This window comes from Eubalaena glacialis, chromosome 3 (genome assembly GCF_028564815.1).
Source record: "Eubalaena glacialis isolate mEubGla1 chromosome 3, mEubGla1.1.hap2.+ XY, whole genome shotgun sequence".
Classification (NCBI taxonomy): Eukaryota; Metazoa; Chordata; class Mammalia; order Artiodactyla; family Balaenidae; genus Eubalaena; species Eubalaena glacialis.
The window spans coordinates 24,890,891-24,917,581 of NC_083718.1; the positions used below are offsets into that span (position 1 = coordinate 24,890,891).

Here is a 26,691-nt window from a genome sequence, read left to right on the forward strand (position 1 = left end):
GGGCGGGGTCTGCGCCGGCGCCGGGTCCGGCGGGCGCTCTGCCAGCTGCGTAAACACTGCCGGAGCGCCGCGGCGGAGCAGGTGAGCGGGCTGGAACGCGCGCGCGGGTCGCGGCCCGGTCGCCCGCGGCTCGAAGGGCACGGGGTGGAGCCGCAACCCGCTTGCCGGGCCCTGCCCTCCGCACGCCGTTTGCGGCGGCCGGTCGCGGCCCCTTGGCGGGTTCCGGGGCTGCGGCCCCAGCGGCCGGGGAGGGGAGGGCGCCGGGACAGCGGCTATGGGGGCCGGCCCGGAACTGGGGAGTGGAAGGAGCGCGGGGAGGGGCCCCAGGCCTTGGGCCTTCAGCAGGGCCCGGTCCACCCGGCTGCCGGAGCCCCCGCCGGGGTGGGCGCGGTGCGAGCTGTTAAAGGGCTGGGGCATTTAAAGGAGCAGTGCACGTGGGTCTCGAAGGCGTGCGGACGCGGCATTGTGTTCCTCCCTCTTGGCTGGCACCTAATGGGCGCCCAGTCTTGCCGGCCTGTGGCACCCGGCCCGGGCACTGCTTGGCGGGGGCTGGAGTAGAGGCGGAGGTCTTCCCGCGTACGTGAGGAACAGGACCTCAGGTCCGGGCTTGGAGACCCCAGTTTCGTTATCAGCGGTATTTGGCCGTTTTATCAGGCATTTACAGCTGCGAGGAGACTCGCAGAATCTAGCTTTTGAAGCTGAAGAAGCCCGAAACAGAAGCTAGTTCCCACCCCAAATTTTATCAGTGAAGAAACTCAGCCCACAGAGCTAAAGTGACTTTGTTCAAGGTCACGCAGGTCGGATATATGAGAGCCAGGCTTAGAACCCGTTGTCCTGGACTCTAGTTCTGTTGTCCAACCCTGGGACTAGACCTCAGCCCTTTGACAGTTGGATGAAATGCCCCCGTCTGTGATTTAATGAGTATTCCCTTTTTACGGTACGAACTGTGGATTGGTGCAGTACCTGCATCCTCATTTACAGACGGAGAACCTGAGAGGCATCCATCCCATCCAGAACAATTGCAGAGCCAACTTGACCCAAAATTGACAGCTTGGGTTGCCAGCCTGTCCTGAGAGTAACTGATCGGTACAGACCCCGGCTTCCGGTATGGATGCCCCTGACTTCTACATAGACCCCATTCTGTAGACACCTGAGTCTCCAAGGACTTCAGCCAAGACCTTTGGCAGTAGTTAAAAGGCTTCGTATAAGCTGCTTCTGGTGTGTGAGCCTCAGGTTCCCCTCTGTGTGAATGTGGCTGTGTGGGACAGGGAAATGTGTTAGCAGCGGTGTTTTCTGAGCCTGGCTGGTGAAAGGGCCTCGGGTCCTGTCTCCAGCTCAGAGTTGCAGCTTCAGCCACCCATCAGGCAGGCCATCCAGGTTTGTGCCCTGGGTGTGCGAGGGGGAGCATTCAGGGCAGAGGCTGGAGGTGGGTGGCTTGGTGGAATGTTGCTGTGGAGTGGGATGGATGTTGTGTCAGGTTTTTAGGAAAAATTCTGTATCGTTTGGTGTTGAAGTATCCGTGCACCAAGTCTAGAGTCTGACATGTGCCTGCATGGGAGGTGAATGCCCTGAGCCTGTCTGTTTGAGGAAGAGGAGGACAAGGAAGAGCGTGGCCAGGGGCTGCCGCTCAGATGTGCCCGGGGGCCCGTCGCCCCTCTCCCCCAGCTCCTCTGTGGCTACTCACAGCCCCGCTGCACCCCCGGGCTTTGCCAAATGAGAGGCTCCCACCTACCTTGGCCTCTCTCTAAGTCACTGATGATAATAATGACAATAACATAACTTATGTTTGTCATATACAATAAAAAGCCATTTTGTACAGTAGTTGTCACAGTTGTCTTAAGAGCGTCAGTCACACTGAAGCCGTTCTTAGTTTTACCCTTTTACAGAAGGGGAAACTGAGGTTCAGGGAGACAAGCGGCTTGTCCTGTTGTGTGGCTTCCGTGACTGTGAGCACCAGGATTTGAACCCAGCTGGCTGTGTCTCATCTTTTGAGTTTTTGCACAGCAGACTTCCCACACTCATGCCCTACCCATGTCACTGCACTACCGCCCAGGACATTGTTATGTGGTCTCCATTAGCAGCTACCTGGCAAAGCAAAAAAAAAAAAAAAAAAAAAAATTTTTTTATAAAGAAACCAAAGCAGTGTGTGTGTAGGTCACATTATGTTTCTATTGAAGACATGTTTGGCTGTTTTTCAGCTGTTGATTTGACTTTTAGACACTGTTTAGTTGGGGACTGGCAAGACAACAAATGTTTCTGCCAGTATTTCCACCTGTTCCTGGACTGCAGCAGCTGGGGGTGGGGCTGGGGATGGAATACAAGGGCTCTGAGGCTGGCACACCCTCCACACTGCCCCTGGCCAGGGCCTGAGAGGTTCTCCGCACCTTGAGCTGGCTGGATCTGACGTGGGCTTCAAGCCCTGTGTAGTCAGTGTTGGCTTCTTGACCTGGAGGTGGTGAGGCTGCTGTGTTATTACAGTCTGGGGAACAGTAATTTCAAATTGATCCTCAGGGAGGACCAGATGTGAGGGAGGGAGATCATTTCTGTCCAGTTTCTTTGTTGCCTGGGAGAATGGGTTGCTCATTTGTCTTTGCTAAAATACAGTCTTCGGGAGCAGTGGGAAGAAAAATTAAAGGGTGCTCACTTTCTGCGGTACCGTATCTGCTGAGACATATCCTGACCTCGTCTGTGTTTTGTAGGCTACCTGTGTGACTATGGCCCTGGGCCACTGAGTATGTGACCCTCACAAGTACTTTGAGCAGCAGGGAAGAGCTCCTTGTTGGTAATTTGGAGACCTGAGCTGTAACTGTGGATTCTGGTCATGGGCCCTTAACCTTTTGTCCTTTTGTCCCTCTGGGCTTCAGTTTCCCTAAATGGAAAATGGGGTGCTGACCGGATGGCCTTTAAGGTCCTTGCCAGCTCTGACATCAGTCTACGGACTTGCCCTTTTGTTTGACAGAATGTTCATATTGCCAGCGTGCCCTGGGCTGGGGCTAAAGTGGAAACACCCAGGGCCTGGATGAGGCGTGACCTTGGTGCTCAACTCATGTGTTTGGTGGTTTAGCAGATCGTAGCTTTCCAAGAGGGCCATCAACAGGCTTCTGTTATCCTTTCTCACTGAGTCCCCTGCCTTTATTTCATCTTCATTATAACTACCGTTTACTGAGCTTTGTGCCAGACACTTTACACATTATCTCTAGTTTTTACAGGAATCTTGCAAAGTGTGCCTATCCTGCTTTTTACAGAAGGGGACAGGGGCCATGTGAAGTGGCCCGAGTGTGCGGGCCACTTGTTGCAGCGTGTGGTTTGCATCAGTCAGCTAGCTGATTTGAACTCTGTCCGTTTCTAAGGCTCAGCTTTTGACCACTGGCTTACTGCTCCTCATTAAAACAAACAAACAAACAAACAAAAACCCACAATTTTTTCTGGGCCCTACTCAACGATGGCTACCTTCACAGCTTCCCTCTGCCACTTCCAAACCGCCCCTTTTCCAGGCTCCTTCAGGAAATGAGAGAAAATGTTTCCTGGGAACTTCTGAGTAGGAAAGGGCAGACAGAGGTAAATCTAGAGCCTGGGTCAAGGTTTCAGGAGGCCCCATAGGGTCGCCTGGGGCCTGTGACTTGGGAGGCCGGAGTGGGACTTCAGGGCCTCCCTGTGGGACTCAGGCCCTGGCTCCGGCCGAGGCCACCTCCCTGTGCTGGGGAGAGCCATCTGGCAAGTGATGTGCATCAGAGTATGGGCAGGGTGGATGGACAGATGGATGAAGGTCAGCCAGGGCCAGTACATGGTGGGGGGAGACAGGCAGGCAAGCTGTGGGAATTTCTAAGGGAATTTCCTCAGCTCAGGAAATTCTTCCCTGGTATGACGGAAGGCAGGGAACACCCCAGGGGTCATGGGAGCTCTGTGAAGTAGCCGTGTGACCATAGAAAGAGGCCCATTTAAAACCAATGCCACCCTCTTTGAGGGAGCACTGAAAAATAAAATGAACAAATGTGACAAAACAGAAACAGACCAACAGAATAAACCAGTGGTTACTAGTGGGGAGAAGGAAACGGGGAGGGGCAAGATAAGGGAAGGGGATTAAGGGGTGCAAACAACTATGTATAAAATAAATGATACAAGAATGTAATGTACAGCACAGGGAATATAGCCAATATTTTACAATAACGTTATATGGAATATCTATAAAACTATCAAGTCACTATGTTGTACACCTGAAAATACTGTAATATTGGAAGTCAACTATCCTTCAATAATGAAAGAAAGTGAGGGGCACTGTTCAGTTAGGCCTGCGAAAACAAGAAAACAAGTACCCGGATCCAAGCCTTTCTCTGCTGACCACCTGTTTGTCTTAAGTGCAGTGACTCCCAATTTTCTTTTGGAGCCGAAATTTCCATCTTTTTGCATGAGGCACTAGTGTTTGCTATGGCATTTAAAGATCAATTTCCTACTTAGGTAGGAATCGATTTCCTACTTAGGTCCATTGGCCTTAAATTTTAAGGTCAAAACCTTTGCATTTTTCTGAAATGAAAATCAGGTTGAGGAAATTGGGTCACCAGGGTTTCTATAATAATTGCAGGAACTGCTGACATAAGCAAGGTTGGGGAAATTCTCTGGGTCAGACTCCCTTGGTTTGGCTCATTCACCATTTGGATCCCATTCAGCTGATTAATGGGGGGGGGGGGGATGAGCAGTGGCTTCTTTGGATGTTTGATTTTACATCCTAATCCAAGGAGCTTTCAGCCACAGTACTTTGTTCTGGGAAGGGTTTCCAGAATGCAGTCTTAGGCACCTGTTCCTCCCATTAGCTTCTCTGCATTTTCCCGCTGCTCCGTCAGAGAGAACGGAGAGCCGGTTGCTGTATGGTTGATAGGATTTGACATCAGCCGTAGGAGAGTCACCCAGTCCCACCAGCACCTGCCTGTGAGTCAGCCTCCCCGCAGGAGTTCTTGGCGTCACTGGTGCTCTGATGTGGACAAACATCTAGCAAGAAGGTTGTTTATCTGCATACATTTGAGTGGTGATTTTTCCCTCCAAGGATTGCAGAGTATCATCAGTCTTCAATTCCAGCTTAGAAGCAAAAGGAGTACATCCCAGCTGCTCTGTTCTCCTTCAGGAACCAGGTAATAAGAGGGGTTAGGAGAAGGTGTAAAAGCGGCTTCCTGAGTCCATCTGTTCCCCCCCCAGTCCAGGGAGAGAGGATGTGGGAGAAGGCGGGATGGAAGAAAATCTGTCTGAATGTTGATACTTGTTATTTCCCTTTAAAAAATTAATAGCTTTACAAAAAACGCCAGGCACAATCCATGTTTATTATAGAAGCTTTGAGAAATGCAGAAAAATATAAAGTATCACCCACAATCTCACTATCCAAAGATAACCACCTTTAATGTTTTGTAATATTTCTTGCCAATCCTTCATATACATGCATTTTCTAAGACAATTCAGATAATTATGTATGTCAAGTTTTATATCTATTAGATTTAACATCTTGTTTTTTTATGTTAGTAAATATTCTTTTTTTTTTAGTAAATATTCTTTGAAGTGAGATCGTTAGTAGTCATATGTTAGACCCCATCAAATGGATGTATTATCATACAGAGTCAGGCATCTTGGTCATTTTCGCTTTTTTAAAAAAAATTATAAATGACTGCAACAACCATGTTTTTATGTAAATCTTTTATTATTTTCTTAGGACAAATTCCAAGAAGTAGCATTTCAGGATCAAAAGGTATGAATGTTTTTAAAGCCCTCGATTTTTACTGCCTTCAGAAAGGCTGGTCCAGTTTGTACCAGCGATGCTTGAGCCCCAGTTTTACCACACCCTCCTTCGAGGTGGGCATTGCTTGGGGACATTTTCAGCCAGACCACTCTCTTCTCCCCCTGTGCTTCTCCTAGTCTGAAAAGCTCCTGCTCATCTGCCTCCGCAGTGGCTCTCTGACCGGGCACAGGGTATTCAGAAGAAAGGACGGTTCGTTCTTTCACGCCCCCATTCAGCGAGCAAGTTGTGCAGAGCAGTAGGTGTGCCAAGGTCGGTGAGCGAGGTGCCCCGCCCCTGCGACAGGGAGGGGAACTGTAACTGGGCACTTCTAGTACCAAGCCTGGGCCCTGGCTGGGGCATCTGGTTACTCGGCAGCAGCTCCAGGGAAGGTCTAACACCAGCCTAAGAATTGCCCAGGGATCATCTCAAAATGCAGATCCCTGGACCTTTGGCCAGGATGGAACTTAGGATCTGCATTTTAAATAAGCACCCTAGCGTAGCGTTTAAGAGCCCGGAACCTGACTACCTAGGTCCAAGGATGACTTTGAACCTATCACTTTTTAAATCTTGTTTCCTCATCTGTGAAATGGAGAAGGATAGCAGTACCTCGTACCTGACTGTTGTGTTTAGTGCATAGTGAGTGCTCAGCAGCTGTTCTGTCACCACTCCTCAGGTGGCCTGGACCACTTTGAGAAACAGCATCTCAAGCATCTTACAGCTTTCTGAAAGTCCTAAGCCATGCCCTCAGGTGCTAGGAGCTCCGAGAGGCACCTCCACCTGGGCTCATGACCACCAGGCCCAGAGGGCTGCGATTAGAGCCATAGCCAAGACCACCTCTTCCCTGCTGCAGCCCCTCTGTGCCCTGGTTTTCTGGGAGTCCTGGGCAGAGCGCAAGGAGGGAAGGAATCTGCTCAGGGAGCATTTGTTTTCTCGTGAGGAGGCCATGAATTACATGTGGGGATGGAAAAGCATGTTTTGTAGTTTTCTGACTTCCTGGCCTCTGTGCAATGCAACGCCGCATGGAAGGGATACAGTCCTTTTTTAAGCTCACTCTCCCTGGGTGCGTCCTTCACAGACTTTGGGAGGCAGAAGTGCTTTCCTGGGATTTGGTGACTGGCTGAAGAAATGGAAATTGGAAGGACTTTTCTTGATCCGGGTCCCGTGCTTTTATATCCGCACCCGCCCCGTAGCTCCCTTTCTCCTTCCAAGAAGCATCTTCACTCCTTGTTTGTCCATTTCCCTACTAGGGGAAGAGGCAGCCAGGATGCTGCAGCTGTTGTGGTTCTGAAGGGTGAGCTTGCCCTCTGCCCTGGGAGTGCAGCCCTGCCGTTTAGATGCAGGGACTCCTGATCTGCCCCTCCAGTCATGGTAAAGACAAATCACAGGCCCTCCAGAGGCGTGGGAAGAATAGAAGGAGTGAGATCGTAACTAAATTATTAATTCACACCCCAGACAAATCTGACGTGCTACAGAATAAAGTATGGAAAGAGCCACTGCACTGCTCCAGTTGGAATGTCCTGGTTTAGCTTGAAGAAATGCAGCCAGCTCTGTGTGCGGGTACCCCTTTTTGAGTAAGGATGGACTCACCGTTGCCGGAGTGGGCAGCGAGGGGATCTCCTGGGTCCAGGCAGGTGTCTGTTTGGGATTTATCTGGCGGGGCCCCGCCTTGCAGAGGAGGAGCGCTTTGAAGTTTTCCCTCCTGGGTCTCCATTAAGTAGTTTCTTTCGTTACCGTTACTGTAGATGAAGGAAGCTAAGACCTTCCCAAGGTCTCACAGCCTGTGGGGCTGCAAAGCCATGTCCCCTCAAATTGGGCTCTTAGGTAGACTCTGCTGGTCCCAGGTCTGGGCGCTGAGGAGCAGATCCGCCTCCTGGGCCCTAGGCCACACTAGTCCTGGGGGCTCCCGGGAAGAGGCAGGAGGGCTCAGCTGGCCCTCTGCTCCCACAAAGTGCACTCTGGTCACAGCCCTCTTCAGCACCAAAACCCTGGCTGGCCCGCTCTGCTAGCTTCAGCTCCTCCTCCCCGGTCAGGCCTCCACGCCCCTCCCTGGGATGGTCCCACCTCCCACCGCTGCCTCCCTGGTCCCCACGCTTCAGCCACATCAGCCTGCTGGCTGTTGTCAGGATCGGCCCCATCCGGTCACCCATCCCACCATCTAGTTACCAGGCTACTTCCAGGTGCCCCACCTCCTTCAGTCTCTGCCTGGCAAGATATTCCTAACCTTCGAGGCCCGTTTCACGTCGCTCTTTCTCCTGGAGATCTGAGACATCTGCCCCCGGCAGCTGGTAGACTCCCCCCGCCCGCCCCGCCTTAGTCATAACTGCAGTAGCACAGCGCCCTCGTCACCCCTCCTGGCAGCTACTGTACTTTACTTCCTACTCATGTCACTACTGCTGTCACTCCTGTGCTTGTCTTATCTCTGCTGAGCCCTGGGGAGCTTAGCTTGTTCATTCTGAAATCCCTGTGAGAGCCATGGGGGAGCCTTCTGTGAGGGCCCGAGTCCGTGAGGTGAGCAGAGTCAGGCTCTGCCGTGGGCCTGTACTTGGGGATGGAGTTGAAGTCCAGCTGGGAGTAATCCAGGCCACGGCCTGGGGCACTGTCTTCAAAGAAAGCAGCAGCCTCGGACCCTGCCAAGCTGAACAGAACTGGGGCTGACTCAGTAGAAGGAACCTGCCTGCTCCACTTGAAAATCATAAATTCTTGGGGGCAACTGACGTGGAGATGAACTTTGAGCTGAGAGCAGACCTGACTGTGCCGAGTGGCGTGAGGCTGCCCGAGGGTCCCAGGAAGCAGGTGCTGGGGGAGCTGGCCCTGCTGCTAGCCCAGCTGACCTGCCCAGGATGTTGGTAGGGCTTCGGGCTGCCCCGGCTTCCCGGTGGTGCTGCCCTGTCCACACCACTGCGGCACAGCAGTCCCGGGGGACAGGCTCCCTCCCGTATGGTCCCTTCAGCCTTGTTTTTTTCTGTGGGTCCCACGCTCAGCTGTACTTCCCCAGCACACGCGCGCACACACACACACACACACACACACACGCTCGCCTCTCGTGGTCTCAGCTCACTGCTCCCGTGGCCGCCACTTGTAAACTCATGACTCTCATCTCCCTCCCCTCCACCTCAGGCCCGGGCACTCAGCTGCCTCCCAGGCATCTTCCCCCTTTTAACCCATTTACATTCAGCAGATTCCTGGATCAAATTCACAGTCTTTCCTCTGAAACCTTGTTCTCCCGCCTCCCCCATCCTACTCCCTATCTGGCCGTAGTCCTGGACTCTGTCCCGTTTTGTCCCCCACATCTGGTCCTGTCTGTCTACCTCCTACCCTTTCTGGATTCTCTGTCCTTACTCCCATCCATTCTTGCCACCTTAGGCCCTCTTCACTTCCCACAATTGTCTCCAGGGAGGTCACCTTTCCTTCTTTTTACTCCTTTTTCAGTCAGTGGCCAGACTGATATTTCTAACCAGAGATCTGATCTGTCACCTCTGTCCTCGGGGGATGAAGCACACCTCCTGAACTTGGCACCAGAGACCCTTCACACCTCCACAGCATCACCACCCCAACCCCGGCAGTGCTGGGCTCAGGCTGGAACATTCTTCATGCCCTCTGCCATTCCCTCCCACCTGGGAAAATCTGTCTCCATCAAATGATGTTATCTTCTCCAGAAAACACTCCTGATCTCTGCGTTTTAGTCCCTTCTTTGTGCTTCTGTACCTCTTGGTGAACACCTGGATTATATAATTTGTCACATTGGATGGTTGGTTTTTAATTTTTTACGACAAAAGTGTCATTGGCACACGATAGGTGCTGAACAGATGTTTGTTGATTGAATGAGTGAGTGTGCTGACAGTTTGGAGTGGCTCTGACATTTCTCGTTGGGGGTTTTGCCCCCTGTGGCCTGGATCTCCTCTAGCCAGTCCCTCTCGAGGTTGCTGCAGCCTCATTAGTGGCTCCTGGGGACTGTTGCTTTATAGCAGTCCTTTGACAAGCGCGTCTTGGGTGGTCATTGCGGGCAGGACCTGTGTGCAGGTCTTAAGGCCGCCTCTCACCCTCCGCGGCCTTTGCCTCGCAGGAGAGTGGAACGAGGTCCCCTGTGCTCCTTTTCCAGGCACTTTCGGAGGTAGGGTCATGCTCACATTCATGGCCTCTGACAGCGAGGAAGAAGTGTGTGATGAGCGGACGTCCCTGATGTCAGCCGAGAGCCCCATGCCGCGCTCCTGCCAGGAAGGCAGGCAGGGCCTGGAGAACGGAGAGGGTGCCGCCCAGTGGGTAGGTTCCCACCAGCAGTCCAAGGCCTCCGGACAGGTCCCTGGGGTCCTAATGGCCAGAAACCAGGCATTCCCTGATGTGGGAGGGAGGGGAAAGTAAAGGTGAGAATTGGCCAAAAGGGCGGGTGGCCCACCATGGTGGATCCTAGGTCTGTGAAGCCTTGAGAGTAGACTCTGCACAGACACGGCCTATTACAGATCGACTCCGCAATGGACTGAGTGATTCTCTCCATCCTGGCCCTGCCCCTTAGGTTTACCTTCCTAGTGCAGGTTACTATTTCCACAGGAACCTGAGAGTGAGTTTGGATGCCAGGACAGGCAGCGCAGAGACGAAAGGATGGTAGGAGGAAACTGCTAGAGGGAACCTTTTTGGTAGATGGCCAGACATGGTCACCAAGAGGTTACCTGATTCATGTTTGACTTTTGAGCTGGGGATGTGTTTTAGTTCATTCAGGCTGCTATCACAAAAATACCATAGACTGGGTGGCTTATAAACAACAGAAATTTATTTCTCACTGTTCTGGGGGCCTGGGAAGTCAAGATCAAGGTGCCGGCAGATCTGATGTCTGGTGAGGACCCACTTCCTGGTTCATAGGCAGCTGTCTTCTCTCTGTGTCCTCACCTGGCAAAAGGGGTGAGGGAGCTCTCTAGGGCCCCTTTTATAAGGCACGAATCCCATTCGTGAAGGCTCCCCCCTCGTGACCTAATCATCTCCCAAAGGCCATACCTTTTAACACCATCACATTGGGAGTTAGGCTTCAGCATGTGAATTTGGGGGACACAAACATTCAGCCCACAGCAGGAGGGGTGGGCTGCACTGCGATTTTACCTCTGCAGCCCGCAGGGCAGGAGATTGTAACAGTATGAAGTGGAGGATATACTTGGGAGAGTCATCTAGCCAAGCCACCTCCCTTCTCATCAGGGTAAAGCAACATCTGAATTTGCCTAAATTCCATTCTTCGTTTTGCCCATTATAGTAATTTTTTCTTCCAGCCAGCCTTATTTCCCTTTGCTGAAACTTGAGCTCACTTCTCCTATCCTCCTCTGGGCTCTGAGAGAGATCTCACCAGCTCAAGGCCACTGCACAGCTACTCCTTAGCCCGTTTCTTGCTAGTTGCTTTGTCTTTTATCTCCTGGAGTTCTTGTGCATTTCAGCTATTTCAGTTGCTGTTCATTAACAGTTTTCCTTTCTTTCTCAGATGAATATATAGATGGAATTCTCTCTGCAAAGAACTGATACCAAACAACAGCCACTTTTGATTTTTGTTTCATTTGGCTTTGTCTTGGCTGTTAATGTAATTAACAAAGCAGCTAATGATCCTGAATTGCCACAATTCCAAAACAAATCCTTGCAGATCAGTGTGTGCCAGCCCAGGCATCCTGTCCTCCTTCGCTGCCTCTTCATTTATACATAACCCAGATCCTCCCAGATGCTTGATGCCCAGTTAGCCTCTTTGCTTCAGAGCTGCAAATCTTGCATGCTTGCTTTGGGGGGCGGGGCGGGGTGCAAAAAGTTCAAAGTAATTTCTTCCTCTGCAAATTCCCAGTGTCGTATTCACAATCAGAGAGAGTCCCCACGTCCCCATGTGTGCTGACCATTCTAGTTTGTGATTTTTCAACCAACAGTGTTTAATTTCTGCCCTCCTCCTATCACCTGGCCTGCCAAATTAGTGTGGCCATGTGAACAGAACTGAGTGGCATCCTGAGTCCCTATACTGAGGGAGGGGACGGATCTTTAGACATGCTCCAGACCCATTCTGCAGACCGTCCTCTTCCACAGCAAAGCGGCCTCCCTTCCTGCATCTGTGGTGGTCAGCGCCAACTTAAATCTCTCGTTGTCCTCGTAAACTTTTCAAATGTCCTGCAATTCCACCACTCCCACATCTAAACTACAGCCCATAGACTGGTTCTTACATCTGGAAAGCAACATTCAAACTTCTCGTTTCCGGTTCCAAAACACCCATGCACTATGTCGCTAAGGCCTCGGGGGGGGGCATTCCGTGGCCCTCACAGCGTGGTTTCCCACAGAGAGGCCAGGAGAGCGAGGAGGACCATGAGGAGGACCCTGACCGCTACGCCTGCAGCGGGGTCCCCGGGCGGCCACCAGGCCTGGAGGAGGAGCTGACCCTGAAATATGGGGCAAAGCACGTGATCATGCTATTTGTGCCTGTCACGCTGTGCATGATCGTGGTGGTGGCCACCATCAAGTCCGTGCGCTTCTACACGGAGAAGAATGGACAGCTGTGAGTTGGGGGCTTGGCGGGGCAGGGGAGGAGGAGCTGGGGGAGGGGAGTGCAGCCTGTGTTGGCCACTGTACCTGTGGCCCCATGCCAGCAGTGAAGAGCAGGGCCGAGGAGCTGCCTGAGTCCACACCCTGGTCCGTCCACTGCCTCCTGGCTGTGTGACCTGCCTGGGCACATTCCTAACCTTTCTCGGCCTCAGTTTTCTCATCTGTATGATGGGTTTGATAACAAGGTTACCAGGAGAATTGAGTGAGTTAATCCACGTAAAGGGCTTAGAGGAACACCTGCCACCCTCCGGGCAGTGCTCCGGCACGCTGGGTCTCACTGCAGGAGGCAAGCTGTCCGTCCCGGGTGTGGCTGTACCACCCGTCACTGCGTGACCATGAGCAAGTTGCTTTCTCTCTGGGCCTCTCATTCATATCCCCATGAATGTAAACCAAGTAGGACCAGATGATTTCTTCGCTCACTTCCAGCCTTGCACGGGAGATTTTGTTTATTTTAATAAAGAAAACGCAGGCAGAAGCAGCGGCCTGGGAAAATGGGAGGGCTCCCTCTGCCCCCTCCCCCAGCCTCCCTGTGGTAATTGCTGCTGAGTACCTTCTCTAAACAGCTTTTTTTTTTTTTTAGGGAGTTTTTGTTAAATTTTGTTTATGGTTTTTTTAATGAAAAGAGTAGAGAAAGAAGCCCTTGCCCTCAGGAAGCTTGTAGTCTGTTGGGGACTCAGAGCAGCTCAGGTGAAAAACGTTAAGAGACCTTGAGAACTTCGCAGGCAGTTTGTTTCCCTACGTCCAGAGCGAGGGATCAATGAATTGCCTTCTGAGTTTATTAGCTGCCTGTGCAGCTCCTGGGTTACGCTGGGTGTGGGTAGGGGAAGCAGCAGGGGCGGAGGCATCCTAGGCTGGATGGGGCCGATAAGGAAGTGGATGTAGGGAACTGGTGGGTCTCCCTGGACCAGAGCTGGGGATTGAGGTCAGCAGGGAGAAGCACTTCCAGGGGAGGGTTGAGTTGGTGTGGGGGCCAGGGGAGGCCTTGGTGAGGCCAGCCAGGCCCTTCCGTGCGGCTACATCGGCTCAGTCATAGGCCAAAGTCAGGAGCCAGGAGACAGGAAGGCAGGGCAGCTCATGGGGATGGCGGGCAGCGCTCGCCAGGGCAACCAGAGCACGGTGCTGAGGGGCAGGGGTGCCCAGGGCACCTGCCCCGCAGGTCCAGGCTCTCTTGGGGTGAGGCGTGTAAGCAGGCAGGGCACAGAGACCTAGCCCTTGCCCCTCCCTCAGCATCTACACACCTTTCACCGAGGACACACCTTCGGTGGGCCAGCGCCTCCTCAACTCCGTGCTCAACACCCTCATCATGATCAGCGTCATTGTCATCATGACCATCTTCCTGGTCGTGCTCTACAAGTACCGCTGCTACAAGGTGAGCGCCAGTCCGCATGCTCTCCTCCTCCTGCCTGCCATGCCTCAGTGCCTCTTTGGCAGCAACCCTGGCTCTTTTTTTTTTTTTTTTTTAACAGAGTTCATTTTTTTTCTGTAAAATAGACCCTGATTTTTGGTGCAGGCATACCTCGTTTTATTGGGCTTCACAGACACTGCGTTTTTTACAAATTGGAGGTTTGTGGCAACCCTGCATTGAGCAAGTCTGTTGGTGCCATTTTTGCAACAGTATTATTTTTTAATTAATGCTGTTTTAAAATTTTTTTAGACATAATGCTATTGCTAATACTAATTAGTATAATGCTAATGCTATATATTGCACACTTAATAGACTACAGTATAGTATAGACGTTAACTTTTACGTGCAGTGGGAGACCAAAAAATTTGTGACTCACTTCCTTGCGTACTCTCTTTCTTGTGGTCTGGAACCCAACCCGAACCTCGCTGAGGTTTGCCTGTACTCTTTCCCACCCCACCTCTGCCCCCCCATGGATTACCTAATACTCCTGTCCTTTGAACTTACACATAATCCCACTTACTTTAGTTCCTCTTTGCAGTGTTCATAGGGTTATTTCTCACATTCAGAAGTTAATTTTATTTTGCTTCTCCTTCCAAAGAAATGAGATGTTCTATTTTAGGCTCCTTTCACCCGATACTTCCCCTCCAAGTTTATTTTTATTTTACCATTTCCCTTTCGGCCGGAGATGTACAGCTGCTGTGCCGAGGTCTTCCAACACTGGGAGATGTTCGGGTGGGCCCCCTGCACTGCGGGGCAGTCCCAGGGAGGAACAGGGGAGTTGAGTCCCACGTGGCCCAAATCATCCATAGAAATCCGTAAGCTTTTAGGCACGGGTTTCAGGCTTCTCTCCCAAGGAAGGCTTTGAAACCCTGAAGATTGAAGGGAAGTTGAACTAGACATTATCTGATTTAAAACCGTTCACACACAGGCGTGCGCAGCACTTGATATTAGGCTGCCGCCATCTGTGGAGCAGGTAGGGACAGATGGGGAGGCTCCGTCTAGAGGGATGAGCCCCGTCCCATCTGGGGGTGACCGTGGGGGTGAGCGGTGGGAGGGGAGTGTCCGAGAGCTGGAGCTTCTCAATAAATAGCTACCTGTATAAACAAAGCAGAGTTCGTAACTGGGGCAGGGATGGCCGTGGATGGCAGGAAGCAGGGTAGAGGGCTTTGTGTTTGGAGGAGAGGATACAGCACGCGTAAGGACAAGCTAGAAGGAGCGTGGCCAGTGAAAAGCTGGCACCGCTCTGGTCAGCAGGTGTCACGCGACCACTCCCAGGGACTGTTAAGAGGCAGCTCGACCCTCCGTTCAGTAAGATTTACTCCATGACGCGGGCAGGAGATGACAGTGGACTGGGCAGGCCCAGGTGGGATGGGGAGGGTCAGCACGTTCCAGAGGCGGCCCCTTCCCCTTTGGGTGGTGCGCACAGCATGGCAGACATACCAGGTGGCTGCTGAGGTCCCCAGTGGCCTGAGCTGGTGACTGATGGGTCTGTCCTCCAGGGAGGCTGGTAGCGGTGACCACCAAGCCGCTGACGGCTGGCTAAAGGACTGGTTTAGCATCAGCCCCACCCTCGCCCTTGACCCTCCCTTATTTGGCCAGGGGAGGAGGAACGTGTCTTTCTGAAGACCTGTCTATAGGCCCTCAGGTGGGCAGTGACTCCCTGCGCTGACTCTTCTAAACTGGCTACCTCAAGAGTCTTCCCTGACCACTCTGTCTAATAAAGTAGCACCCTAGTGGGTCTCCTGTCACTTTATCCAGCCAAGGTTTTTTTCGTAGCCCTTATCACTTCATGCTAACATGTGTCTGTGTGTTTGTTGTCCCACTGCCCTCACACGGGGTTGCAGCCCCTGGGGGCAGACACCTTGCCAGCTTTATCTCCAGAGCGTGGAATGTGCCTGGCGTGTCCTTTCCAAGTGAACGAGTAGAGTGCTAGGTGTTTAGACCTGAAGGAGCTCCAGCTCCTTCGTATGCTTGCTGGGTTACCTGGAGAGAACTCCTTGAATTTCTGTGCCCACCTTATCTGTACAATGGCCGCCTTCCAACATAGTCAGGGAGGAAGGAGCCTAAGGAAGAAGGGTTTCCAGGCCTGGGCGTCAGTCCCAAGGACCGGGGCCTGCGGTCATGCTGCCTGTTTCCACCTAGTTCATCCACGGCTGGCTGATCGTGTCCTCCCTGATGCTGCTGTTCCTCTTTACCTACATCTACCTTGGGTGAGTGGCAGCCGGTTGCCAACAGGGTCCTTCAGGAGCCCTCCCCTGTGGTACGAGTGGGCCTGAAGGACCTGGGAGGGAAGGGCGCCCCTTGGTCTCCACACCTTCCCCACGTTGCTGCTCCAGGAGCCCGGCCTCCTTGACACGGGAGTGGAGCTGCGAGTTGGGCCACACGTCTCCTTCTGGTTCCTGATTTAAAACAAATAACGCAGAGCCATCACAGAGGAGGTTCTCTGTGAACCCCAGCGGGGGGTGGGTTCAGGGGCAGAAACCCCTCAAAATTTACATTCTGATCTTCGGGCTGGGCTTGGCTGCCTCCTAGTTTATGGGGAAAGGGATCTCTCTTGCCCTGGATTTGGGACATCAGCCTGACCCAGGGGCCCAAAGAGACTGGAGGGACAGGAGAGAACACTTTTCCAAGGACCTTTTCCACAGGCAGAGGGTCTTCCAGGTCGTGCCGGCTCACGTTTATGGGAACCAGCCCAAGGATGAGACGTTGGGGTACTTCCCACCGTTTCATAAATTTTTCAAGTGGTTACATGTAGGGCTCATGGAAACAGGGAAGGAGGTGTCAGCAAATGAAGCCAGAGGTTGGAAGAACCCAGGCTGGGACTTAATGATGGAAGGGTGTTGAACTGTGTCAGGGTCTAACATCTCCACTGAGTTTCCCAGCTCACGGGCTTGACTGTGGTCCCGCAGGGAAGTGCTCAAGACCTACAATGTGGCCATGGACTACCCCACCCTGTTCCTGACCGTCTGGAACTTCGGGGCGGTGGGCATGGTGTGCATCCACTGGAAGGGCCCCTTGGTGCTGCAGCAGGCCTATCTCATCATGATCAGCGCGCTCATGGCCTTGGTGTTCATCAAGTACCTCCCAGAGTGGTCTGCGTGGGTCATCCTGGGCGCCATCTCTGTGTATGGTAGGTGGGCCATGAGCTTGCAGGGGTGGGCCATGGAGCGACGTCCAGGGCTGAGTCCTCACTGCTGGACAAGGGTGATGGGAGTTGAGAAGTCCCCCCTCTCCCCACCCCCACCCCGGGAGGCCTGGATGGTCCCCCTTCTAGAAAGTTCACCTTTGTAAAAAAACAAATGGGGTTCTGTGGAATCATGACTCTTGACGTGGTTCCTAAGAACAGCAGATGTTTCCTGAGCACTCACACCGTTAAGCATTTCGCACACTGGAGGTCATTTGTTCCTCAGACCAACCCTGAGATTGGGCGCAGTACCGATAAATGACGAGCTCCCAAAATGTTAGCTGCTCTTCAGTTAGTATAGTCGTCCCTCGGTATCCTCAGGGGACTGGTACCAGAACCCCCTCAGATACCAAAATCTGAGGATGCTCAAGTCCCTTATATAAAATGATGTAGTATTCGCATATAACCTACGCACATCTTCTTGAATACTTTAAATCATCTCTGGGTTCCTTATAATGCATAATACAACATAAACAATATGTAAATAGCTGCCGATGTGCAGCAAATACAAGTTTTGATTTTTGGAACTTTCTGGGATATTTTTCTGAATATATTTGATCCACAGCTGGTTGAATCCATGGATACGGAACCCAGAGATACGGAGAGCCGACTGTATTAGTGTGATAACCATCACCAGTACTGCTTCTTACGTTGTTAGGATAAGGAATTTGGGGTTCAGAGAAGTGGGACTTCAAGCCCATCCTCTGGTCTCTGAGGCACACAGCAGTTCCCTGTTTGCAGCTAGCCTGTTTAGACCCCGCTCAGACCCTGCTGTGGGCTCCAGCCAATGCAGGCCCTAGGGATCGCGGCTGAAACCCGGGGGTGGGATTGCTGGAGCAGCAGGGCGTGGTCCGAGAGCCTCGTCCTGGGGCTCTGGGACACACTCGCTCCGACGCCTGGTGTTAGAGGGCTGGTTCCTCTCTGGGGGCTGCTTGGGAATAAACGTGTTTCTTAACATGCCAAGGGCGTCTTTGCTTTCCCAGATCTCGTGGCTGTGCTGTGCCCCAAAGGGCCGCTGAGAATGCTGGTAGAAACTGCCCAGGAGAGAAACGAGCCCATATTTCCTGCCCTGATATATTCATGTGAGTATATGATACGTACATGGCTTTCAGAGGTGATGAGGAGATAGTTAACCCTTTCCCTGACGAAAGGAGACAAGGCAGCCTCGGTGACCCCAGGAGGGCTCCACCTTCTGAGACGAAGGTGGGCTGTGTCTTGCTCTTAGACAGGAGGAAGCTTGAAAAGTCAGAGCAGGAAGAGGGCACCAGGGGATGTGGTCCTGCCCCGCAGCTTCCTCCCACCTAGCTCCAGTGGCACGTGGTGGCTACAGGCCGCGTTCCCATGAGCCCAAGGCCACCGCCTCAGCCCTCCAGGCCCCTGATAAGGGACTTTGGAGAGGGACTCTTTAGGTGGGGGTCTGGGGGGGGAGGGTGCGCCTACCTTTCCCTGGGCTGCCTCAACAGCTTCGTGGCTGGTTGAAGTGAAGTCTCTGAAGGGAATGCCCTCGGGGTTGCTGCTGGCCTCGGGGCCAGTGCACTCGGGGATTTGTACTTGTAAAGGCATCAACAGACATGCATCAAATTCATACTTTGTGGTGGGTGCTGTGCTGGGCATTGGGGTTGCCATGGAAACAAGATCCACAAGGTCCCAGGCCTCAGGGAGCTCACGGCGCTGTGGTTTTCATGCCCTCCCCTCTGTTATTCACGTAGAGAGCCTAAATTTCTGGGGCTCAGTTGTCTGCAGGGCGCACTGGGAAACAGTCTATGAATGGCTAGAGTTGGCACTCTATACAAATGAAGAACCGAGCTCGTCATGGGGAGCCGTTGGCGGCCTGGCCCCAGGGTGAGAAAGCACATTCCAGGCACAGCCTAAAAAATGAGCAGAGACCGTGTATGGAAAGACTGAGCCGTGTCAGACTTCCGCTCACCATCTCTGTGCTCTGATGGAGCTTACATTCTAGGAGGGGAGGCAGACAGGGACTCAACAGGCCAACATAAGTCAGGAGGTGAGAGCTCCATAGAAAGATAAAGCGGGGGGGGGCGTGAAGGATTCCAGGGTAGTGAGGGGTGCTGTTTTACAGAAGGTGGTCAAGGAGGCCCTGTGTCACAGGTGACATTTGACCAGAGACCTGCCTTAGGAATATCTGGTGACAGAACTCCAGGCAGAAGGAACAGCGGCAAGTGCAAAGGCCCTGAGATGGGCGTGGGCCTGGTGTGCTCGGAGCGCCCCGAGGCCAGGCAGAGGGAGCCAACGGGGAGCGCCAGCGGGGAGCGGGGGAGGTCAGATCCTGTTAGGCCATGGTGGGGACTTGGCTTTTATTGCTGAGTGAGATGTGATGCCACTGGAAGGTTGTGGACTGACCTGACTGCGTTTTAACAGGACCACGAAGGTTGTATCAGGGACAAGAGTGGAAGCAGGAGCCAGGTTTGGAGGCTGAATAATAATCCGGGAGAGAGATGTTGGCATTTGGCCCCAGGGCAGCAGTAGAGGCGTTGAGATGTGCTTGGACTCTGCAGACATTTTGGAGACAGAATTGGCGAGATTTTCTGATGGTTGGGGTGCAGGTTGTAAGAAAGAGAGTCAAGGTTACTGTCAGTTTTTTGGGCCTGAGCAACAAAAAGGATGGAGTTGCTGCTTACTGAGAAGGAGAAGGCTGGTGGGCGGGTCGGAGGGCAGTTGTTGAGAGCGTTTAGGGCATGTTGAGTTTGAGATGCTCAATGGACATTCAGATGGAGAGTTGGAGAGATGGGATACGAGTTCAGCAGAGAGTTTCTAGGCCAGAGAGAGAGAACATGTTAGTACCACAGGATCCAGCAGTCCTGCTTCTGGACATAGACCCAAGAGGATTGAAAGCAGGATCTTGAACAGATTTTTGTGCACCCATGCTCATAGCAGCACTATTCACAATATCCAAGAGATGCAAGCAAGTCAGGTGTCTGTGGATGGATGAACAGGTAAAATGTGGTATATACATAGAATGGATTATTATTCAGCCTGAAAAAGGAAGGAGGTTCTGACACGTGCTCCAACATGGATGAACCTTGAGGACATTATGCTAAGTGAAATAATCCAGTCACAGAAAGATAAATACTGTATGAGTCCACTTATACGAGGTATCTTAGGTAGTCAAAATCATAGAAACAAAGTGGAATGGTGCTTGCCAGGGGCTGGGGGATGGGGAGTGGGTACAACGTTTCAGTTCTGCAAGACAAAAAAAGTTCTGGAGATCTCTTTCACAGCAGTGTGAGTATACTTAACACTATTAAACTGTACCCTTAAAGATGGTTAAGATGACATATTTCATGTTACATGTTTTTTTACCACAATAAAACAAAAACATAATTAGTTCACCAAACTTGTTCACTAATAACATTGTCATTGTTTTTGTGAGGAGGCAAAAAAAGATAGGAAGAAGCTTCGTCTGCCCACACCTGGTCAGTGAGTCTGGACCCCCAGCGGCCCCCTAACAGTGGGGCATAAGCAAATACCCACAGGAACTGAGGGTCCTGTGCAGGCTTTCTGGGGACACAGACTGGCCCGCCTGCCTCCCAGGCCCTGGGGGCAGCCACAGGTAGTACTGCCTGAGGCCTGACCTTTCTCTCCCTCCCCAGCCGCCATGGTGTGGACAGTGGGCATGGCCAAGTTGGACCCCTCCTCTCAGGGAGCCCTTCAGCTCCCCTACGACCCAGAGATGGGTGAGTATCAGGGGGCTGACAGCCTCTCATCATCGGGGGTGGCTTTTCACCACATCCAGCTCATCCTGGCCTGGCCTCTGCGGGAGGCACGAGGACCGGGGGGGGCAGGTGGGAAGACCAGCCCCCCTGGACACACACGCCCTGGGGATCGAGTGTGGTGGGACCGCGCTCCTCTGCCTCGGCCCCGTTCCTCTCCCTTCCCTTCCCTTCCCTTGCTGTGTGGACTGGAGAATCCTCTTTGGGTCGGGCTGGGCGTGGTGGGGTGGGGTAGGGGGATGGTGAGGGCAGGGGATCCCTGGGCTCAGAGGACCCTCTGACGGGCTGTCGTCTCTCTCCCTTGCTCTCTGCTCACACGACGCTGGACACCCAGAAGAGGACTCCTATGACAGTTTGGGGGAGCCCTCGTACCCTGAAGTCTTTGAGCCCCCCCTGCCTGGCTACCCGGGGGAGGAGCTGGAGGAGGAGGAGGAAAGTAAGGTGTCCAGATGGTCTGCGTGGGCCCGGGTGGGGCTCCCTGAGGTCAGGGGAGGAGGGCGCAAGGGGAGGAGCCCCTTTCACATCAGAGGTGGCTTCGCAAAGTCGAGGAGCCTGCAAAGGCGCAGCCTTGTTGGCAGGCCGCGGGGACTTCTACGCCCAGGCTGCACCTCGCGTGTGACAGACGTTGGCTGAGTACCAGCTGCGTGCCCGCTGTGCGCTGGGGGGCGGTCGTGCGGACGCGGCTCTGGGGGACGCAGCCACGCGGGCGTGGGCACTGACCGCCCTCCCCGGAGCCGAGAGGATCGTGAAGGAGAACACGGGGTGATGGGGAGCACTGACGGGGCTCTTGACCTGTTTCAAGGGGTCAGAGGAAGTCGCCTGAGGAAGTAACTTCTGAGCTGAGCTCCAGAGGCTGAGCCACTGGAACTCGGAGAGGGGGACGCACAGCGGGGGTGCGTTTCCAGCTGAGGGGACCTTGGGAGCAGAGACCCTGAGGCAGACGGCACGGTGAGTTAGAGCAAGTGAAGGCAGGACGCTGAGACCCGAGTGCAGAGGTGGGGCAGGGAGGCAGGCAGGGACTTGAGGGGCCTTCTGGATCAAAACGGGGATGCTGGTCTGTGTCCCGTGAGCCGTGGGAGCCGTGGGAGCCGTGGGGGTGGGGGAGGGTTTCGAGCTGCGTGGGAGGAGGGCCATGAGGGAGAAGGGCAGGCCTGTGGCCGGCGGAGTGCACGCCTGCGTGGCCGGAGGGCGTCCCAGTGTCCGGGCAGGTCGGCGCCAGCAGCACGGCTCCGTGAGGGGACTGACAGTGGGCTGTGGAGCTGGGGTGGAGACTCCCCCAGGCAGAGCCCAGGGTGTCGGGGAGCAAGAGGAGCTGGTGTGGAAGGCCGTCTTGAAGACGCACCCAGAGACGTTCTAACATATGCTTGTGTTCCCAAGGGGATTAAAGTAGCCATTCCATCAGCACACATTTATGGACCACCTACTATGTGCCGGGTGGCACATGGGAACAGGGAGGTGCTGCAGGGTTAAGGCAGCCTCTGCCCTTGAGACGTTCCCGTGGGAGCAGCCCAGGTTGGGGGAGGTGAGGTATAAAGTACTCAGGGCAGACATGGGGAAGAAGATAATGCCGAGGTGGGCCTGGAAGGACAAGTTGGCAGTCACCCCACAGACAGGCTGCCAGGCTGCAGCCCAGGCCTGGCACTGAGCCCCTGGAGTCAGCACAGATCCCACCGGGGCACAGTCCACAAGGCCACCCTCCCTTCACACGCCAGCCACAAGTCCTGGGGGTCTCCAGGCCACCCGCACTTCTGACCGACTGACTACAAATCTGGGGGTTCCCACAACCCCCCCAGGTTGGAAAATTTGCTAGAACGACTCACAGAACTCAGGAAAGTACTAAACTTACAATTACAGTTTTAGTATAAAGGGTACAAATCAGGACCAGCCAAATGAAGAGCCACATTGCTCGTGGGACTGGACTTCATCTCCAGGCTCCCTCTTCTCCCCAGAGGTTGGTCTGGCCCAGAGTCCCAACCCACTTACCACATAACCACGTGGTCTTTCTGGTGACCAGCGCCATCCTGATCCTCTCTTTTGCATAAATGATCCAAGGGGCTCCTGAATAACAAAGACACTCCTGTTACTGGGGAAATTCCAAGGATTTGGTCTCCCTCCTGGAACCAGGGACAAAGGCCAGTTAGATTCTTTGTTACACAGCAGCACTGGCAAAGGCTCAGATGAGAGAGGAGGAGGCCTTCACGGAGCTCCGGGCGGTTGGGTGGCCCAGGCAGCTGGGGGCCAGGCCATTAAGGGTGAGCAGCGCACGGGAGCTCGAACTTCATCCTGCAGGCTGTGGGGAGCCGTTAGTGGTTTGTTGCAGGGAATTGAAGTGAGCAGAGCTGCATCCCAGACAGATCCCGGGCAGCAGCAAGGAACACAGACTGCTGGGGGACCAGGTGCAGGAAGAGCCATGAGGGCCCAGCTCAGGCAGCAGGCTGAGAGGAGGTGGTGCCACCACATACCTGGGATGTACTGGCAGGACTTGGCTGGGCAAGGGATGGGCAGGGAGGCGTGGAGGGTGACGGGGGAAGGTGGGAGGCTCTGCAGGACATCAGATGGAGACGCCACAGACACACGAAGGGGAGTGATGCTCAGGAAGGTCGGGGTTGGAGGCCCAAGTGGGAGTCACCAGGATATACATGTTGTCAGAACTGTGGGTCCCCAGAAGGTACCCAGGGAAGGTGTAGGGTCGGAATGGAGAGCGAGAGGGACAGCGTGGGTGACGTTTACGGGATGAAGGGAAGGGCGCTTGTGGAGGACCCCGGGGAGTAGCCAGCCAGGGGACAGGGCGCTGAGACAGGTAGCGTGAGGGTGTCCACGGGGGCTGGGCGGTGGCCTGGCCAGAGCACGTTGGCTGGGGGATGTGGGACCTGCCGCCACAGATCTCTGAAGTGCCTGGGAGGTGAGCGCAGTTCCTTTGAGAAAGAACTGATTGAAAAAAGAGAGAAGGGAGGGGAGAGAGCAGGGAAGCAGGAGTGGGGGTAGCGGCGAGAGAGAGCACGGCAAGAGAAGTCACCTCTGTAAGGTGACAAAACTGGAGTGTTTGCTCTGTGCCGAGGCAGGAGCCAAAGTGAGGAAGCTGAAGTCAGAGAAGAGGGGGCGTGGAGGAAGGGACAGACCAAGGTGAGGTGCCTCTTGCTTGGAGCCCAGAAGGGAGGCGAGGGGGGCAGACGGGGCAGAGCATGTTTCCTTGATGCAGACCTCCTCAATTCAAGTCTGTTTCGTAAACATTTTTATTGCCGGTGATGAATAAAATTATCCTATAAACAAGCATACAGGGCAGTTGTACTAAAGGAAACAAATGAAAGCATTCTAGAAGCTCTTGTTTCCTTATCAGTAGTGGATACACTAGTTACAAATTATGTTCACTTATTTTTTTAATTGAAGTTTAGTTGATTTGCAGTGTACATTTACCTATTTTTAAGGGACATGAGTCTCCAGAGAACCTCAGGTATTGTATGTGTTCTTGAAAGTAGTGAAATTAAGTTTCCTAAAAAGCATTTATAATTCAAACTGAGCGCCCAGTTGGGTAGCCTCCCATCAGCCCCGGACAATGCATTTTATTCGCTCTTGTCTTAACTCGAGTAAAACTGGTGCTTGGCACTTGGTTATCAGAAATGTTGGCTTTGCACAGCCCAGAATGCAAGTCACTCAGGCTACAGGTTCCCCCTTTCTCTCACTGGCTGCTGTTTTTCCAAGGCAGCCAGTCCTTGTCCCAGAGTCCAGGTGAGGTGAGCTGGGCAGTGACACTACCCCATCTGCCCTCTGTGTTCCTCAGGACTCTGGCCCCTGGGCTGGGCAGAGAACCTGGGCTGTTTGGCTGGGGTCAGCCTTCTCTGCTGCTTCCTCCTGGGGCTTCCGAGACCTATGGGTTCCCTCTGTCTCCACCACACAGGGGGCGTGAAGCTCGGCCTCGGAGACTTCATCTTTTACAGCGTGCTGGTGGGCAAGGCGGCAGCCACGGGCAGTGGGGACTGGAACACCACGCTGGCCTGCTTTGTGGCCATCCTCATTGTGAGTGGGCTGGGGGATGCTCCCCGCCCAGCCCTGGGCAATGGGGCCCCTGAGGGTCTGGTGGGGGGCCCAGGAACCCAGGGGAATTTTCAGGTGCTGTCATCCCTTGGAGGGGCTGGGCAGGGTTGCCAAGAAGATCCTCAAGATGAGACCGAGGTTTACAGGAGGTTCTGGTCATCAACAGATGCAGGCACAGCACAGGGGAGGAGTGACCAGGGGCTCTGACATTACTGAGCTTGTGCGCCGGGTGCCAAGGTCTTGGCTAGCTCCGTGCATTTGTCTCACGGCACCTGTGAGGCAGGGATGGTGACCTGAGATTTACAGAAGACGGAACAGGTTGAGGGCCTGGCCCGTGGGCACAAAGCTGTGAGGGCCGAGCTGTGATTTGAACTTGAGTCTCTGAAGCCAGGGCTGTGTGTTTTCCCTCCATGCCACCCAGGCACCATGGGGTTGTGAATCCCCATGGGATCTCCTGGGGCTTGAGACGGGGGCCCATCACTTTGAACCCCAGCAGTGAAATTTGGAGACCTGTATGTCACTTAACATGGCCAGTACACATAGTGGGGAAGCGTCTTATGGCAAGTGGAGAGGTGGAGGCTCTGAACGGTGCACACTCGGTGTTCTGCCTGGTGAACCCCGGGTGGCACGTGGCACGTTAGGGCTGAGGCTCCAGTTCTTTGGACATTTTGTATTTGCCCAGTGTGTGTCAGGGATGGGGTAGTGAACTCCCAGGCTCCTCCACTTCCAGATTGTCTGCCCTGAATTCCTGCTCCCCCCAGGGATAGGGCAGGCACTCTGGTTCCCTGTCCCCACCCTGGACCACTGCCTGCATTGGCTCGGGTGGGAACAGGATAGGCAGCCACTGTGCCTGCTTCCCAGGGGGGGGTCACATGGCATCTTGGTTCCCTTGGTGTCAGCTGCTGAGAACATTGCTGGCTTTCAGTCCAGCCCGTCCAGTTCTTGTATAAATATACGTCCCCGTGGGGAAAGCTTCCCACCATCAGGTCACACGTCCCTGCAGCAGCCAGCCAGGGGAGGTAGTCTGGTAGTGGCAGCCCCGTTCTAGGGGTCAGGAGGCCTGCTTTCTGGTTCAGCTGTCCATGTGCAGGGCGTTGCTATGGGGTGAGAACTCCTGCCCTCAGGCACCTCACAGAGCTGTTGAGAGGACCAGGGAAGACGACAGGGTGTCCAGGGCTCCTGAACCCGGGGACTGTACCATCACTGACTGCTCCCCGTCCCCCGTCCACACCCGTGGTCACCACCAACCCCCTCACCTTTGTGTCCTGCAGGGTTTGTGTCTGACCCTCCTGCTGCTCGCCGTGTTCAAGAAAGCGTTGCCTGCCCTCCCCATCTCCATCACGTTCGGGCTGATCTTCTACTTCTCCACAGACAACCTGGTACGGCCTTTCATGGACACCCTGGCCTCCCATCAGCTCTACATCTGAGGGGAAGCCTGGGCACCGTGGCTTGGAAGCTGGAAGAAATGGTAACTGGATGCAGTTGTACAGTTTTACACTCTAGTGCCATATATTTTTAAGACTTTTCTTTCCTTAAAAAAAAAAAAAAAAGAATAAAAAAGTGTTGTGTTTACTTTGTGAAGAGGAAGGACAGCTTTTTGGTGCTGGTGGTTTTGTCACCAGGCCGTGGCTCACCTCTTCGTGAGCACTTGCTTCACCAACAGGAGACGCGGGAAATCTGTCCAGAGGAGCTGTGGAAGGTTCCGAGACGTGGGAGGGGCTTGGGGAAGGCCCCTGCCCTCGCCCCACAGCCTGGAGTCCTCTGAGGGCCCAGCCGGAGGACGGGACGCATATATTCGGGACCGGGAGGTCACTCCCGGGACGGCATGTAGCACCTGGTCACTCTGGCCGGAGAGGAAAAGCCAATATTCTCTGCAAGGAATGTTCCCAATGCTTTGTCTATGATGTTGTCATCATTTTATTACCTTTAGAGTCCTTGTTACAGCAGTTACTGCTGGGAAGTGTCTTAATATCAATAAATAGACGAATCCTGTTGCAATGTCGGGGTTTGGTCTGTTCATCAGTGTGGGCCC

At 53.7% G+C, this 26,691-nt stretch overlaps 1 protein-coding gene across 8 annotated transcripts; it reads left to right on the forward strand.

The window, feature by feature from the left end:
- Positions 1-3: 3 nt before the first annotated feature.
- Positions 4-26,657, forward strand: PSEN2 (presenilin 2). 8 transcript variants are annotated; one of them, XR_009700576.1, is made up of 15 exons: positions 4-81; positions 982-1,105; positions 5,039-5,123; positions 5,693-5,728; positions 5,896-6,028; positions 9,858-10,018; positions 12,046-12,260; positions 13,535-13,676; positions 15,855-15,922; positions 16,622-16,842; positions 17,880-17,978; positions 20,508-20,591; positions 20,962-21,063; positions 21,430-21,575; positions 24,523-24,613. XR_009700576.1 is itself a non-coding variant. In XM_061187357.1 (15 exons), the coding sequence occupies exons 6-15, from the start codon at positions 9,878-9,880 to the stop codon at positions 26,084-26,086; spliced, it is 1,347 nt and encodes a 448-aa protein (XP_061043340.1). In that variant the 5' UTR covers positions 4-81; positions 982-1,105; positions 5,039-5,123; positions 5,693-5,728; positions 5,896-6,028; positions 9,858-9,877; the 3' UTR covers positions 26,087-26,168. The 8 variants fall into 8 exon arrangements, 7 of the variants coding, with proteins under 7 accessions (XP_061043340.1, XP_061043345.1, XP_061043342.1 ...); XM_061187357.1 differs by lacking the exon at positions 21,430-21,575 and adding an exon at positions 25,931-26,168 and having other exon boundaries at positions 24,523-24,641; XM_061187362.1 differs by lacking the exons at positions 21,430-21,575; positions 24,523-24,613 and adding an exon at positions 25,931-26,657.
- Positions 26,658-26,691: the final 34 nt, after the last annotated feature.

Bases quoted from the DNA above. Each gene is read 5' to 3' on its own strand.
- PSEN2 (XM_061187357.1), top strand. From the start codon at position 9,878: ATGCTCACATTCATGGCCTCTGACAGCGAGGAAGAAGTGTGTGATGAG. The intron at 13,677-15,854 runs GTGAGCGCCAGT...GTTTCCACCTAG, and splicing joins ACAAGTACCGCTGCTACAAG to TTCATCCACGGCTGGCTGAT. The intron at 15,923-16,621 runs GTGAGTGGCAGC...GTGGTCCCGCAG, and splicing joins TTTACCTACATCTACCTTGG to GGAAGTGCTCAAGACCTACA.